The sequence below is a fragment of the Phalacrocorax carbo genome, chromosome 1 (assembly GCF_963921805.1).
Source record: "Phalacrocorax carbo chromosome 1, bPhaCar2.1, whole genome shotgun sequence".
Taxonomy (NCBI): Eukaryota; Metazoa; Chordata; class Aves; order Suliformes; family Phalacrocoracidae; genus Phalacrocorax; species Phalacrocorax carbo.
In genome coordinates, this window is record NC_087513.1 from 149,642,160 (window position 1) to 149,659,148 (window position 16,989).

The following is a 16,989-nucleotide window of genomic DNA, read 5'->3' on the forward strand; positions in this document are numbered from 1 at the left end:
TCCAGAGCTCAGCAGGTGCTGGGTGGTCCTGCCTGAAAGAGAGTCCTACCAAACAGCAATCAACAGCACCTTGTCTCTTCCACAAGTAGCACCTCCTGACTTCTGCCGAGTCTCTACTGCTGCTTTTAAACTCAAGCCCCGGAAAGGAAAATACAGTCGAGCATCAACTTCAAACGCTCTCAGCCCTCAACTCAGGGTGAGGGCTCATTCCAGCCTGACATCTATTCCAGCCCTCCTCACTCTGTCTATAAAGTGACTCAGGCAAATTAATTCAGTGTCTTTAAATACAGAATTCTTAGAGACCTTTGCTCATTTGGCTCCATCTAACAACAGCAAGGATCTGCAATGGCATGCTTTGGTCTTCACATCATTCAGAAAACAGCACTCAGCACAGGAAAGGGCTGGAGCACAAGCAGGCTCACTCCTATACAGAATTAAGTCACAGCTAAGGTGCCCCTAACTTGAAAAATAAAAAGCACTTCTATGGCCACAAACATTTTCACTATATTTTCTAATGCCTATCTGAAATTTTGCAATTTTGACAGCTAGATGTTTCAGGCTACAGATGTTTAGACAAAACAAAGAACAGCTCAAGAGCACACGTGGAGAACACTGATCCCAATCTTAGGCTATTTCCACCTTCATGGCTTTCCACAGCAGGAGATGCCACTAGGGAAACCCTGAATGACAAGATGGCCATCAAACAGAAACATTTTTCACCCGGGGGTGAGAGTATAACTAAGCCAAAGACACCCTCTTCTACCAAGCAGAGAGGAAAAAGCTGTATTAAAAAGTGAGCTCTCAAGCCAGACACTCCAAAAAGCTCTCCAGTGATAGTAAGGTGAGAGCAGGACTCTAACTGTGACTCCTTCTCCAGCAGATATTGGGCTAATGCTCCGGCCTTACCACGTATGCTGGTACACAGCCATGCACAATTTGGCTCCAAGCTATACTGCTCTGAATTTTCCTTTTGTTTTGTTTTGTTTTAAAAAAAACCAAACCTAAAATAAATAGAAAAAACACAATCAGCCTGAACAAGAAATAGCAATGAACAGTTATGGATGGAATGAATATCAACTCTGCAGAAATATTTCTAATGGAGAGATTAGCTTTCTATAACAAACTCTGGTTTTAACCTTCATAACTTCAACAAAGTAAAACCCAGTCACATGAAATTTCACAGTCATGGTCTTTTGCCAAGGAAAGCTTCTCTGGAAAGTTTGAGGTAGATCAGCCAAGACATCTTGGAGATATGAGAGTTCCAGGAAAGTGAGGTGTTCTCCATTTCTTGGACTGTGTCCTAATTTTTTTTGGCTCATCATAACTTAAAAATGGTTGGCTTCAACATTCCAAATTTGCTTGGCTACTACTGGTGCCTTTGACTAGTTGCAGGCTATTTTATTACTAAATGTGGGTTTGTGCAAATTCTGAGCACTGCAGTTGTTAACACCACGTGTTGGCTTGTATAAACCATAGGCAAGCCAGCCTGGCCCACTGCAGGCTCCTCAATCACCTCATCAGCTGCGCTCAGGAGGCAGTGCCGAAGTCCAGGACCCTTCCCTCAGGTCCAACTGGGTGTAAGAACTTGGCTGGACTTTACGGTCTCTGTGGAGGAGCTACATTTCACCACGCTGAAGAGAAACGGTCCCAGGGTGCTTCTAAGCCTTGCCACTACCAAAATGCCTCTCTTGGAAAGGTAAGCACACACCAGGCACAGATGGTTTCCTCCCCAGACTTGCTGTCATCCTACTACTCCTTCAACCCATACTTAGCCTTGCACACTGATGTGCACAAAACTTTTCCCGGGGAGCGTCCACATAACTCCCAGGTACCCCCTCCTCCGTGGATTACTGATCCAATCTATTTTCCATTTCCATGGTGACTGCAAACTCCATGCTGGGTCTGGGTGCTTCTTCTGCAGCTTACTCCCTCTCTCTGCTCCACTCCCTCCGGTTCCAAGGCCTTCTTCCAGATCAGAAGCCTTGTACTCATAGATACAACATACCTCATTAGACTTCTGGGCAGGAAAACCCAGGGGGAAGATCTCATCTCTCATGAAGCAAATCTCCCCTGAGCAAACTAAAAGCTTTGATGAACTCTGGAAAGACTGTGGGTGAGGAACTCACTCCTGGTAGGGACTGCTCTGTTCACAATCTTGATTTTGATAACGGATACTATGGCAACCTCATGCAGCTCTTGACACAGCCTTCAGCATGGTCAACTACTTTAAACAATTCTCCCTAATCTTTGATATTTTCTTTAACAATGACTGTCACCTGCCGAGTTGCCAGGAAAACAAGCAGTGCACAGCTGATCAGTGGTGGAAAACATTAGGACGTTAAAAACACTTCTCGTGAAGTATGTTCCTACACATAAAATGCCTCAGTTACAGAGACCTATTCTTTTCGAGATGCACACATGCATGACTCCCATTCACAGGAGGTATGTGAGTGCATCCAAAGTAGAATAGGCTTGAAAGTGTCTACATTTACCAAATGTTGATCCCACACAGAAGTGCCTTTTGAGAATGACACGTTCTTTGACCTACTGCATCTTATTTTGCTCTTCGGAAACAAAAGATTTTGCCATGACCACACCACCTACATTTCAAAAACAAAAATGGTGATACAGGCACATAAAAATCCATGAAATATAAATGATCTACCTAGTAGTTAGTAAGAACTAAATTTTTCCCACATTCCTCATCCAATTCCATAGTCATCTGATGTCTTTTATCTGTACTGGCTTCATATATCTGTTCTGTCACCTTTTGAATGCAGATAACCTACCTCAGAGGTTTGCTTTTCTCAGAAGAGACCACGCAAAGCTCAGCCAAGTTTTACAAAAACACAGCCCTGCGCTGGGTCAGCACAAACCTGCGGAGAGCCAAGGAAAGCTGCAGCAGGAGGACTTCTCGCGGTCTCCCACGGAGCTCCTGCCTCCACTGACTGCCCTTCAGGAAGGGGTGCTACCCCGCTCCACCTTGCCGGCCGCTGTGGGAGCTAATGAAAAGAGCATGATCTGTTTGCACTTTCCTCCCCCTCTCAATCCACAGCGGGCCAGTCGCAGTCTGACCCTAACTTAACACTTGAGCTGTAAACTTACTTAACACTTGCAGAAGAATTTATTTTTTTCAAACATACTAATGGCAGCATATGGCCCATCGACAGGTTTATTATTATAAGACACTTTTTCCACCAGGTTATAGTCTTTTTTATAAACATATGTTTCAGCACATAATAAAATCCCTAAGTACTGTTTCTGAAACATAATCACTATGCAGGCACAGAAACTACTTTTCAAGGTTTGTCAAGATAATGAAAGAAACAATCTTTTAAGGGACTTCAAGTTTTCTAAATATCTTTTTCTAAATGTCTTTTAAATCTAAGGGTACTGAGAGTTATGCATGTTAAGCAAAAAAAAAAAGAAAAAAAGAAAAGTGAGTTCTCTCTGCTAATGCCACATTATTCTCTGTTTTGTCAAAGCAATCATTTTTATACTTAGTAAAACTAAACCTTCCACTACGTAGACCTTTTAACTATGCTTTAAATCAGAACATGTGTTTTATGGGTGAATGATATGCTTCTGAAAAAAAAAGGTGGCATATTATAAAGAAAATGTCAACACCATGCAGCTACAGCCATGCAAACTCATCAGTGTAAAACCACCCTTGATATTCTGTGCCCTTCAGCTGTACTAATATAAGGTCTGTATGTGAAGTCAAGGTAGTTAGATCATGGCCTTGCATCCATCTGCATATCCAAGTTAAATACCTAAAAACATGTCACTGCTTGGTTTTCCTATAAACGACATTTGTGTTCTTAAGAAATAATGCTTCTTGTCTACCAGCTGTAATGCAATTCCTACACTAGCACCACAATATTCAGTAAAAAAAATAAAAATCACATAGTGTACACTGCTTTCTTCAAATAATTCCTGTGCTCCTCTTACTCTTAATGCTTCTTCTATAACGCCTCAAGATATATTTAGCCCAAGCGGGCTTTGTTTTAAAACCAGCACCTTCAATACATCAAAATATGACCCAACTCACATATGTTTCCTAAGAGCTTTGTTTCCTGCCACCCCAGTTTATTGTCTCCTGTTGAAAGGAGCCTGCAGCTGTAATACAAACTAGGAAACACAGGGGTCCAGGTCCAAAGGCTTCTTAGAAGTGGTGCAAGACCCCTCCCTGGTTTTATGGGTCTAGGTATCAGGTCTGTACTCCACTGAAGATACTAGAGGCCTTCCAGACTGTACGATACAATATGTTAAATACCCCTTTAACCACTAGAAAAAAATTTTGCAACCACTTTGAACATTTCCTTGTTATTTAGGGTATTTTGGGGGAGAAAGCGCACTTCTGGGTTCACACCCCCCACCCTTACAATGACACTGGAAAAAATAATCAGCCACCAGCAGATTTGAAGCTTAAAGAAAAGCAACCCCTAATTTTATCATAGGCATACTGCTATAATTGGCATGCGTGAGCTTGCATTCAAAGAAAACTAATTTGTTAAAATTCATCACCGACTTCTCAGCCAATTTGTCAGTAACTACTACAAAGTCTGGACGTGATTAGCTTCACTGGGAGATACAGCGTGCCCTCTATAATGCTTCCACAGGATGAAATCCTAAACCCAGTGAAGCCTTTGAACATTTTGCAAGCAACTTCAGGTGCAGCCAGGACCTCATGGATGCTGCTGTGTGCTCTGCTTTTTTCTGCTTTTACAGATTAAGCCTTTCTAGGAGAGACAGGCCAACAGCTCCAACAATAAAACGTGCTCTTTCTCCACCAGCAGACAGAGCACGATTAGCAATCATGGGTCCCTATGCTGTGTTTGGAAACATTTAACTGGCGGGATCGGTTTTAGGCTAAGATGAGGCATGATGTGCTTGTTAGCCAGTCTAACGAGTCTTTCTACAAGGGGGCTGGCTCTGCTCATCTAATTGCAGTAGCTGCTCCTATGATGTGGAAACCTGTCTATTAGAAACCACATTTCACAGGTGACTAAACAGGCATCAGATGGTAACAGCTTTCATTTGTTACTGCCCTCCATTCACCGCCCCAGCGTAAGGGTGAATAGCCCGATATCCCATTGCCAGTCCAGAGCCAAAAACCTCCTGCTCTGCATGTTGAATTATAAAATACCTACAGTATTTTTCAGATTTGCAATGCACTGTGTTGAATCAGCACTTTAAATAAGCATCTTCTTACCTAGTAATCAGCCTCATAAAAGAATGTCGGATTCTGCACTACTTGATTATGCAAAGACATAGGGCATTTTGGACCACGATTGTGGAGCACATCACTAGCTTTTTACGCACGTAAGGTTTGTACTTTGGTCCCTGTCTCTTAGGCAGAACGTCATGGGCAGAAGAGACCTGGTATTTCATAGAGAGGATCAGAGCCTTTGCTGAAGGACAGATAGGACAGTTGCCAGACCAAAATCAGTCCTTCCAGTGACAGACTGAAAGGCAACTCCACTACCAAAATTAAATACAGAACTTAGCATAGCAGAGCGACTTTAAACTAAGGATCCTCCTGTAAAGATTCCTCATCAAATTTTATACCCTCCAGACCTTTGGCTCTGTCAACAACATCATGATTTTACAAAGTTGCAGAACAAATCACCCCACCTCACGAAGTCCTCTACGTGTGGTGGGCCACCTATCTTCCACCCCAACAGATACGTATCACAAGGGAAGAAGAAACTTTCCATAGTGAACAGCCATTTGGTTCACCTGATTTTATGTTCAGTCCCCAGAGAGCACTCACAGTCCCTTCACAACGCTAGCTATAAAGCGCCCTAATCTCAGACAGTATCTATACAATTTAATACAATAAACAGTGGACTGTACGAAACCTGCGGTGAATCCTACTCCGATGACAATCGCAGAGCTATGTAATGAATAACATTTACTTTTCATTTACATTTAGATTTCTGAAATGTGACCTTCCAGAAAGCACAATGCAATAACACACACAACCAGCTGTAAGGTCGCATCTCCAGTGAAATGGAACAGCAATCCAGTCCACCACATCCCAGAGCCCAGCTCTGCCCCACCTCCCCAGCTCCCACCAAGCCTCTGGCCAAAGAGTTGGCCTCTCCAACATGACTGGTGTTGAAGTGGGCTTTGAAGACCTATAGGCAAACAGGCTCTGTTAGAGCATCTGTCAAGAGTGAGTTCCCAAGGTCAAGGACCCTCCTCAAGAACACTGGCAACCACTCCCTGACATTTAACTCTTCAAGCGTTTATCCTCCTGGAAGTAGCCAATCTTTGAAAAAAGGTATCCAACAGACATAACGATGTTGGCATGCTTTGCCGGCAAAGTCAACTATTGAAGCACTGAAGACCAAATAAAAATAAATCTGAACTTATTTTCAAAATTACTTTTCTCAGAGTGTTACTGATGAAGGAAATCCGTTTTCTATGGTTGCACCATAGAAAAGACGGGATCCAAAACACAAAATGGCCTGTAACAAATATCAGGGCTTTGTACATTATTCTCAGGTATAATATGGTAGTTGTAGTCAGCTTTTCATAGGATCTTGTACCCTAAGTATGACACCGTGAGTTCTAATAAATTCCGTTTATTATGGAATTAATATCTAAGATTAAGCACATGAAGCAGGGGTTGCCATATCTGAATCCTTTACTGTAAACTCTTTGTGGTGCAGAATTCATCCCATGCCGCTACTTTTACGTTCTTAAAATAATTTTCATGACACACAATGTCACTGGAAGAAATACTCTTAACTTCAGTAACCATTTAAAAACTTTCAGAAAAAAAAAACAAGAATTGCAACTCTCCCATTTGTGTCATGGTTTGGAGGACACCTAAATATGAACAATAGAGTTTTAAGGAAGACCAAAACATTACCATATGATAGCACAAAGAACAATTGCTCTAAATTACTACCAGCAAAATCAGAGCAACTACTTTTAGTTACGCAAATTGGAAATGTAGTGGCACTACTGCAAACGAGAGCCTAAAAAGTGCAAAGTTCAGGAAAAAGCCATGCATGCAGCTTCTCCAAAAATAACTATGGTCAGATAAAAGTCTGAAAGCAATTATTCGGGCTGAATATTGTACACAGACCACTGCACTAAGCTTCTATAATTAAACAAGACAAAAGTTCAGATGGTGCCTAATAAACCATTTACTACATTAATTATATTCAAGTGTGGCAGTCTAATGCTTGGTAATAACTAACAACAAGGGAAATAATTTAAAGAAAAGTATCTGATGTTGTAAATTTCTTTCTGTTTCATTCACCAGTACCAATGTTACTAGCCAGCCTTTCTAACACACTTCAAACACATGAAAGGGATACTGCTTAGTGTCAGGAAGAGCTATTTAAGGGTTGTAAACCTTTACTCCGAGGAAGCCGGCAGTCTTACTCGACAAAAATTATTTCTGCACTATGAAAGCCGCAGCAAAGCCAGATTTTCCATTCCTTGAATCAAGTCCCTACGTCTTTGTTCCAAAGTTACGGTGTCACAGGGGCATCCAGTTCTTTTTGTAGCAGCAACAGCATCTCAGACCTCCGCAGGTCAACAGATCTCCCGCTGATCTCTGGATTTGCCTTCACACTGATCGCACAGCATTTGTATACATCTGCAATTTTAATAGTATTTGCAGCAGTTTCTTATCAAGATAATTAATATTAGAGAGGTAGTTAATATATTTTGGCTTCTTTTAATGCCATTAGTAGCTAAATACACGGAAAATGAGCCAACACCATATGCCCAAGTACTCCTCTGTAGACCACCAGCCAATTGCTTAGGAAATACGGAGAAGTTCCCAAAACACAATCTGAACATTTCCGCAGAAAGATCTGCCTACAATTTCTGGTGGACCAGCAATATTCCAACAATGTATGTAAATTCCAGCATGCTCCACTAGTATATGCAGTAACTAACATACACAGCATCAATTCACAATGCAATCATTAGGATGCTACCAAAAGGATGCTGATTTACCTCATTTCACTAATCTGAAATAGAAAACAAAATTCTGTAGGATTGCAATTATTTTCCATTTTGCTTTCTCAATTTTAAATCAGGAAACGGTATCTCCAGATTTTTTTTTATGCACAACTATGTTTCATCTAAGAGGGCATATAACAATCATCTTGCAGATTTCAAAGAAGGACAGAGATAAGGTGAACATACAACTTTATCCATAACATCCTTCCACTGAGACGGTTACATATGCAATCCTAACACCTCTTTAAACTCCTTTTAGAAAGTTTTTATAAGACTTTCTCTATTGTTTGGCCTTTCTCTTCCTTTCCTCAGTAGAAAACACATCGCAAAACATAGATGTAGAGGTCTGCGACTTTGCAACAAACCTCTAACATTTCGTATGCATCCTCCAACTCTGAATGTGCGGTGTGGACAATGCTGGGAAATCCCGTCCTCTGCCCAGACAAACTGTAGAAGAGTTCTCTGACTACCACATCAGGAGTTGTGGAGGTCCTAAACTCCATCACCAAAGACTTCTGCCTACAAATAGTTCAAAGTCTTCACTTACAAGATCTCAAATCCAGCACTTCCACAGCAAATGGCAAGGGGAGCCCTGCCTGCTTCAGCAGAGGTGTCTGCCAAGACGCCCCTTTGTTGTCAGCTGCAGAATCAGTTCCGAATATCCTTGGGTTTGAATGCACAGGCAGGAGCTCACCTCCAGACCCCTTATCAGAGCTTCTCATTCAGCAACAAATAGCACATCTTTTCCCAGTAGAGCAGCTTTTGGTCTTAACAAGACACGCACAAAACCAGTAGGTAACCACTGCAGGATTTCCAGCCAAACTGTATTTTAAGCGGAAAACACATATGAAGGAAAAATACCTCTAAACTAAACTTCAAATTTAAAATAATAATAAAACACCCTGTTAAAAAAAAAAAAAAAAAACAAACCAAAAAACCCACAAGAGCTTCATTTTTAAAATGGAAAAAATGTAGCAATTCTTTCCCCATATCCAAAAGTCCCACAGTATCAAACCCAGCTGGATTATTTTAGCATGAGTTTTCCAAACAAAAAAGATATATACATATATATGTATTAAAATTACCTGGATGCAGACACCACGCCTGGAAAGTTTCATTGCAAAGGGTTAAAGTTCAGAAAGTTTGCAAGACTGAAAAAGGAAAATCAGATTGAAAAACGAGCAAAAACCTTAACCTTGAGGTTTGCTACTGCCTCCTGCCTATCACTTAACATTTCTCTCCACATGAAGAAATGAGATGACTAAATCTTACTCCAACAGTTATCAACTCAATTACTTGAAAGAGTAACCTCATCAGAATTTTTTCTAGTACCAGCTGAAACACATTACCGTGACAGAATAAACTGAGTATTAGAGATGATAACGTTCCTGATAAAATACATAAGCAGACCACAAAAGTGATCTACACTGCTTATTAGAGGTAAATTTGCAGAGACCTTTTTTTTTTTTAACCCTTTGAGAATATCGATTTCTATACGCTAATACGACTGCCTAACTATTTATAAGCGCAATCTGCAAAAGCAAATACAGAACTAATAGAACAGCCTTGAAAAGCAACCCCCAAAAAAGGTCTCATTTAAATTCCTGGAAAGCACTGCTTCTCTAAACATATCTATTGAAGCTCTCTTTGAGCAGGCGATCCCTACTGAAAACACTCCCTGCACACTCCCCGCCTGAAAACGGTGAAGCCAAAAAGCCACTAAGCTATGCCACCGGGAATCCATATGGCTTCACGTATAGGATTTTCCTTCCAGCAAACGCTGCACAGTAGAAGCCCTCCCCCTCACCACCCCCACCCACCAAAAAAAAAAAAAACCCAAAAAACCACCAAACCCGAAACCCCAAAAACAACCCAGAAAAAGCAGCGCTTCCCGCCCGGGGGTGCCCCCACCTACCGCCGGGGCGCTCAGGGCTCCCTGGGGTGCCTGCCCCCCGCGGTGCAGCAGCCGGGGCGGCGCGGGCGCTCCGCCTCGCCGCTTCCCAGGAGTTGCCTCTCCCCCCGCATGGTGGTGGCCGCCGCACGCACAAAGCGCAGGGCGCGGGCAGCCGCCGGGGGCGGGCGGCACCCCGGCTCCCGCCGGAGATGGCAGCGGCACCGGCGCCGGGAGCTGACACGGGCAGCGGGCGGCTCGGCACCGCCCCCCCACCCCCACCGGGAGCCGCCACCGCCCCCCCGCGGCAGCCACCGCCCGCCGGGGCCGGCCCCGCCGCTGCCCGCACACCGCCCCCCGCCCCGGGATGGGGATGGGGATGGCGGTGGCGGTGGGGGCGCCCCCGCCCCCCGGTACCTCGCGGGCGGAGCCGGGCGCTACGGCGGCGGGGCGGGAGGCTGGGCCGGCTGCCGGGCGGGGTTGGGGTTGCGGGGGGGGGGGCGGGGGGGCGGCTGCTGGGGGCCGGGGGCCGTCCCGCCTCATTGTTCGGGAAGGGCAGCGGGGAACGGGGCGGCCCGGGCGGGGAAGGGGGGGGGGAGGTGCGGCGGGAGGGGGGCCGTCCCGGCGGCGGGGGCAGCGCCGCACCTTCCCGGCGTGGGGGGGAAGGGGAGGGAGGGCGCGGAGGGCCGGGGTGCAGCGAGGCAGCTTTTCCCCGCGCTGGCCGGGGGATGCACGGGGATCTGGGGGGGCTGCGCCTTCCCCCGCCTTGGCGTACCGGGGGGTGGCCGGGCTGCCCCCCTCGGGAGTGCCTGCTGGGGAAGTTCGAAGCGTGAGGGAAAGGTGGGAGGTGAGCGAGGGGGCGCCGGGCCGGCAGCCGCCTCCCCTCGCCCGCCCCGGCCTGCCGAGCACGGGAAGCGCCTCCGGGCTCCGGTAGTGCGGAGGCGGCCGAGCTCCGGCAGCGGGACCCCGGCGGGGCCGGGCGGGCTCCGGAGGTCGCCCTCTGGCCGGTCCGTAAAGTTGAAGGCATGGTGCTTTAGTCAGCCCTCCCCCGTGACGGGCGGGTGGTGGCACTCCTGCAGCCGCGCGGCGTGGAAGCGCCCCAGCCGGCCTTCAGTGCGTTCGTTAAGGAAGTAGTATTAAGCTTAAAGGTCTCCTGAGAAGAAACGCGTTAACTCGCCCATAAAGCGGGTACAAAAACAATGCGATGCGGGGCTGTCGGAAGGGCGACCACAAAGGAAAGGCGAGATCAAAGAGACGCTGAAGGGGCTGCGGGACGCGCTCCCTCGCGCCGCCGGCCGCCCCTCGCGCCGCCGGCCCCTCGCGCCGCCGGCCCCTCGCGCCGCCGGCCCCTCGCGCCGCCGGCCCCTCGCGCCGCCGGCCGCCCCTGGGCACCGCCGGCGCGCACCCGGCGCGCGGGGGAAGAGCAGTGTTTGCAGGGCAATCGTCGCTATCCTTCCTCCGCTTGCTGAAGAGCTACAAGTAGCTGAAAGCATGTTTTACTGTCTTTGTTCAGACTGAATAGCGGTTTACTTTGCAAATAGTCTAAGCGAGCCTTCGCTTACAAATAATCGGTACAGTGATAGATAACCTGTGCTGTGCCGAATCTATGCTCTAAGCTAAGCGCCTGCGTAAATCCAGCCGAGGCCGTAGCTTCTTTGTTGCCCCTGTTCGTGAGGTGTAAGATGATCGGAACAACGTGCCTGCAAAAGGCGTGTCTTCAAAGCTGTGAAACAAGCGTCGAAATCAGACAATTAGTACTAAAGTAAAATAAAAGATGCGTTTTTCTAAATTAAGGCGTAACATATTGGAAATAGAGGCAAAATCACGAGGATGTGAAAGACCATATGCAACCAAGAACGGGTTAACATTTTAAAAAAATGCGATAGTTGAAATAACACACCATGCCAAAAGCAAATAATGATTGTAAATCGCAGAGAAGTTTATCCACCTACTTATTCCATTTAACTGAGAAGTTCCGTGAATTTCTAAGCAATTAATGAATAAAAATAACATTTTTCCCCCTCAGCTTAGGCCATTTTGAAAACAGCTTTCAGATCTAGAGCTAATTTCTTCAAAAATGTATAAAACCCTCATTTATCAATGTGATAAGATGTGATGCAAATGGGTCTTCTTGCATACGTGTGGTAAAGGCAACAAAAACGCTGTTGAAAGGGACCGTGACGTAGACGTATCCACAGACTGGTTCTTTGGGCGCACCGCTGCTTGAGGGATAGTCCTGTGTAGCATTCATTCAAAAATTTAAATTTGTAAATATAATTGGTAATTAAGGGATGGATATTTTCCCAGTAATTTTTTTTTGCCCAGGCTTGCTGCATCCTGCATCTGTCTATAAAATGATGTGCTGGCTCATACCATAAACCATAAGCATGTGTTTTAAGAAACAAAGTGAAAGGTAGATACTGCTTACTCAATTTTTAAATTTATTTAATTAATATTAAAGTAGGAATCTAAATTTGTAGACCTCTACAGACTTCTCCATCTGTTAATATTTTAAAACATGCTGTTCTTCAGTAGGCTCATTTTTAATATACTGGTGAAATACAATTTCAGTCTGGAACAGAACGTAAATGAATAGCATAAATTAAGTGACTATTAGGGGGAAGCTGGTAGCACTAAGATACCCTACATGGGAGTCTGAGATAGTTTAAACACGAGTATGAGGAGAGCCTGTCATCCAAAGCCTCCCCTTTGGATGACAAAGTTGGCTTTTTGGGTGACAAAGCAAAAGGCTTCCAGGACTGGGAGTTGGACCGGTGACAGGTAACACTGAGCACAATTTTTATTGACTGCAGTGGGAATCGCCCCTACGTATCTAAACATAAAATTTGTCCGCAGAAGGCGGGCGGAGTCGGTCTGCAATCCAGTAAGGTTTGCCTCTGCCTTTGACACTCCGCTCTGAAGCCTTCAACCTCCATTTTGAACACTTCAAAATGGAAGAGCTCCCTCCTGAATTTCGGACCATTGGCCTGATTCTGACTTCAGTTTCAGCGGTGTAATAAAGAACAGCTTCCCTGGAAACCAGGAAAGCGAAGTGGGGTAAGGTCTGGGAGGTCAGCGTCAGGCCCCCGTGACGTCGGAGCAGCCTGGGGGAAGGGTTTGAGATCAGAGGACAAAGCGGTTGCTGGCAAGTGCAGAATGGTAAAGAATTTACTTTCACGTGGTCACAGCTTGAAGAATTTGCCTGTTATATAAATTGATAACAATAGGGTAAAGTTACACACAGTTGCTGTTGCTTTGTTATTGAGTTTGACTGCTGGTGTAGGTGCATCGATCACTTTGTTTTGTTGCAGTGTTAGAGCAGTGCATATAAATAAAGGGGATAAATAACCTAATTTACTATGAGCAAGAGTTTCAGTATATTAAAAACTGTGACACAGAGAAAGCTGTCGCCTCTCCTGGAAAAAGTTTTATAACAGATCTTTGTAGTCATCATTTAAACTGGCAGGGTACAGTACACAAAGATCCTTAAAGCCCTGGCACAAATTCATTCAACCTTTTCAAAATATATCCTTGGCTAATATGTCTCCACTGATGTAAAAGGGAATTTTTCCATTGGCTATTCCAAAGCTGAGTTTCACCCAAGTAATTGACATTTTATTTCAGAACAATTCTGGGTTTGAACAAAAGTGGTGCTCTTAAGGTTGCGTCAGTGAGTAAGCCCTGGGTACCTGCAGATCGTGCGTCTCACGCTTCTCACGATTCCCCAAGGTGGTTTTCTGCCACTACTCCTGGAGGGGACGTATTAGGTGGGTTCCTGCTCTCCCTCTGCAACCCCTCAGACAGCTTGGCAAGGGCATGTTGTTCCTGTTTGTGGCAGGGAAGGAAGCAGCGGGCTGCAGCCTGTTCCCCTCAGCACCTCGGGAGGTGGTGAATCTCCGAGCTCATCAACAGCACTGCCTCCATGTAGGGCTCTTCTGACCAGGCGTTCCTGTCCTGCTGTGCCCGGGGGGACCTGCGGTCTTCACATGCCATGTTCCTTGTTAGTGCTGACCTGCCCTTTGTTTCTAATCATCAAGCAGGTTTTTAATAAGCTGGAGATACTGTTGTTGGCTTCTGCACACCTCTGATGGATTTCAGTGTTGTGGCTGTTCAGATGCAGACGTGGATTTAGGATCGGAGCCCACAGAGCTCAATTAACAACCCTCCCTTAGGAGAGAGTGTGGCCTGGTTTCTTTTTCTCGTGTCATCTCGTGGCAGGTGATTGGTAGAATTGCCTCCTCTCCAAAGCAAGCTGTTTCTTTGCCCTTCACAAACGTCCTGATGAAATCCACCCTCAGCGGTGATGTGGTTTAGTTTCAGACGCGTACATACCTTTGGCTGGGCTCACAGGGCTTGTCGGATCCTGGCTGACGGGTACTGGTTTGTGTACAAGGTGTATCTAAGAACTCTCTTCTTTGCACAGACCAGATGGGGTCAAAAAAGAAGGGGAGGGTGTCTGCCAGCATGGCATAGATCATGTCCGAAAGAAATGTGCATCCTGTTGCACGTGTGTCTAATGAGCCAGCCCAGTTGCAGGCCAGTGTGCGTTGTGTCTTGGCAAGGTGCAGTAGGAGACACAGCGAGTGTGAATTCAGAGCCTGCCGCCAAGTATGAGGTGTACCATCTCCGAAGCAGCCCTGGGACTCAAAGATATGAGGGACGCAATTTCTTCCTAGTATTCTCTGGTCTTGAGGGAAAGTGCTAACTTACTGCTGACCTGACCTGTATTAATGAGTAATTCTTATCCCTCAGTGCTGGCTCAGATGTGCAAGCCAGTAAGCAGAGTCCCAGCCTATTCTTTGCTTTCCTCTCCCTCATATTTGCCTTAGGAAGGAAGCACAGATTTCCATGTCCACCACACAGGCTTTCAACCAGCCTGGGGTCACCTGTCCGTTTACTGCCTTGTACATGCAAGTCACCTCTGTGACTTCTCCTCGTCAAGGAGCCAGATTCAGAAGGAACAGTGAAGAGATGAAATGAAAATACAAAGGTGCCTGATCTATCTTTAGCTTGTATTTTTCTGCCAATTGTCATGTTACTGCAGAAGTTATCCCCAAGCTTCAAAAAAGGTGAACTTCAGCTGCATCTGTAAAACAAGTAGGTAACAGGGTGGGGACCTCAACATGAGACGGGCAGGGAGCTCCCTTCTGTCCCCTCTGGTGCTTCATCCCACCGACCTCAGTTGACATCCTCCAGCCAGTGTTTCTGTAGTGCTGCACAAACATTGCAGGCAAAGTCACACAGTTAAAATCACAAACACTGTAAATCTCTGTCCTTCACATCAACAAGACTGCAAAGCCTTCACAAGCAGGAGACTGTAGCATCCTAAGGACATGAGCAGTAAAACATTCCTAAAGGCTGGTTGCTTTGATGAACTTGAGCAATGACCTCATCCACTTTTCTGCTGAAGCTCTGGAAGTTTCTGTCCATTTCCCCCTCCTGTTATTTATTACCATTAGTAGCACTCACTGGGTGCTATGTGCCTTGACTCCTTGTCAACCTCCTTTCAATGGAAGTTGAGGACGCTAAAGTAATTTGCAGCCTCTAGGCAATTTTTATTAAAAATCAGTCAGTGAAAGAAACTTCACTGGAACTCAAAACCTAGATATTCTCTATATGCAAATGGAACGTCTAGAGATAGATTAGTTTTGGAGCAAATTTTATACACAAAATTACTTAGAATTAATCTCTGCCTGCACTCCGCATGGCTGTGATTTATGGAGGCATTATTGATGAGCCGCAGTGGGCTGGCCCTTTGGTTGAAAAGGTTAACTGAAATGAACATGTTTTTATGTAGCAGGTTTTCGAAGAAAAAATTGTGCCGCATCTGCTGAATCATCAAGACAAGAGAATGGAGGAAAAAATTGGTTTTGGAATGACAGCTTTCTCAGTGTACAGTGGGACACTTCCTTCCAAAGAAGAAATACCCATTTTCTGGGATGGTGTTATCAGCAGAGAGGCAAATACATGTTCGCTCCCTGAAACCCTGGCAGGCAGACAGCCCTTTCTGCCCAGCCTGCCTGCTGCAGCATGTGCCTGCTCAGAGGCAGCCCGACCTGTGCAGAGAGGGGCCGGGGCAGCGTGCAAGGTCAGAATTAATCCCTTCCCGCCAGGCCAGGCAGTGTGTGGTGCTGCAGCAGGTCGTGCATCTGCTCGGATGAGGAGAGGCCTCTCCTGTTTTGCTGTCGCTTCCCCTTCTCTGACCTCCTGCTGAGTGCTGCGGAGGTTTGATTTAGGGCCCCTTACCTGAAGGGATCTAGAAGATCCTTTAGGCTGTCCTCACTGCCACGACCACCCTCCACCTTCATACGTTAAGGGTTTATCAGATGTAACTGAAAGGTCGAAAAAAAAGTGCCCCTATACCATTTGATCGGAAAGCTCTCAAAAATTCATGCTCGGTGCCTGCCTCCACTCCAAGTGTCCCTCCTAGTGTCATCTGGCCACTAAACATGGGCACTTGCTCTTCAAGGGCAAGGTGCAATGTTCCCACAGGCAGAGAAGTGTGTCTTGAATCAGATGCAACTGAGGGCAGGATTCATAGCCTGAAGTGGGATTGCGGCTTTGCAGAAGTCACGTACACTAGTTTCACCTACTTAGGAACCACCCAAAAAAGTTAGTTTTCTGACAGGAATTACTTTATACTTTGAAAATGGGTCATTGTTTTCTTGTTGATTTAAAATGCAAGGGAGCTTTCCCAGGAGTAGCTCAGTTCCTGGTTATTCATTGCTCCAGAGCTAGTTATTGCTAGTACACTGTTTCATGTAACTTTGTAGCTGGACTGGGAAATGCTGCCTTGCTTTCTGCTGTACATAGCCTAAAAAAACCACAACTCATTCTCCACTGCAGGGGTGTGCAGATAGATCAGTGTAGCAAAGCCATCGTCATCATGCATACTTTCCAAACGCTTTAAGATAAATAAAGAAATATGAACGGTGCTGTAGTTTAATGGGGATTTGCATACATACAAGCTATGTATCATACTTTTAATATGCAAATACATTTTTTAAGACAGTTAAAAGCACTGTACGTGGGTTTTAGCCAATTACTGTCATGAAGCCAGTCAGCAATTTTTACCCTCTACTATTAATGCGAAGAGTTGGAAAAAC

General features: G+C 45.5%; 1 protein-coding gene across 2 annotated transcripts in view; it reads right to left on the bottom strand.

Annotated features, from left to right (window-relative positions):
• Positions 1-10,192, bottom strand: part of ST6GAL2 (ST6 beta-galactoside alpha-2,6-sialyltransferase 2) — a 54,273-nt gene extending 44,081 nt beyond the window's left edge. The window contains exons 1-2 of one of the 2 annotated variants that reach the window (XM_064439573.1): positions 9,908-9,992; positions 9,078-9,143 (exon numbers count right to left, since the gene is read on the bottom strand). In XM_064439573.1, coding sequence (XP_064295643.1) covers positions 9,078-9,110 — 33 coding nt within the window. In that variant the 5' untranslated portion in view covers positions 9,111-9,143; positions 9,908-9,992. Of the gene's footprint in view, positions 1-9,077; positions 9,144-9,907 lie in introns of both variants that reach the window. The other variant, XM_064439589.1, reaches the window with a different exon arrangement.
• Positions 10,193-16,989: the final 6,797 nt, after the last annotated feature.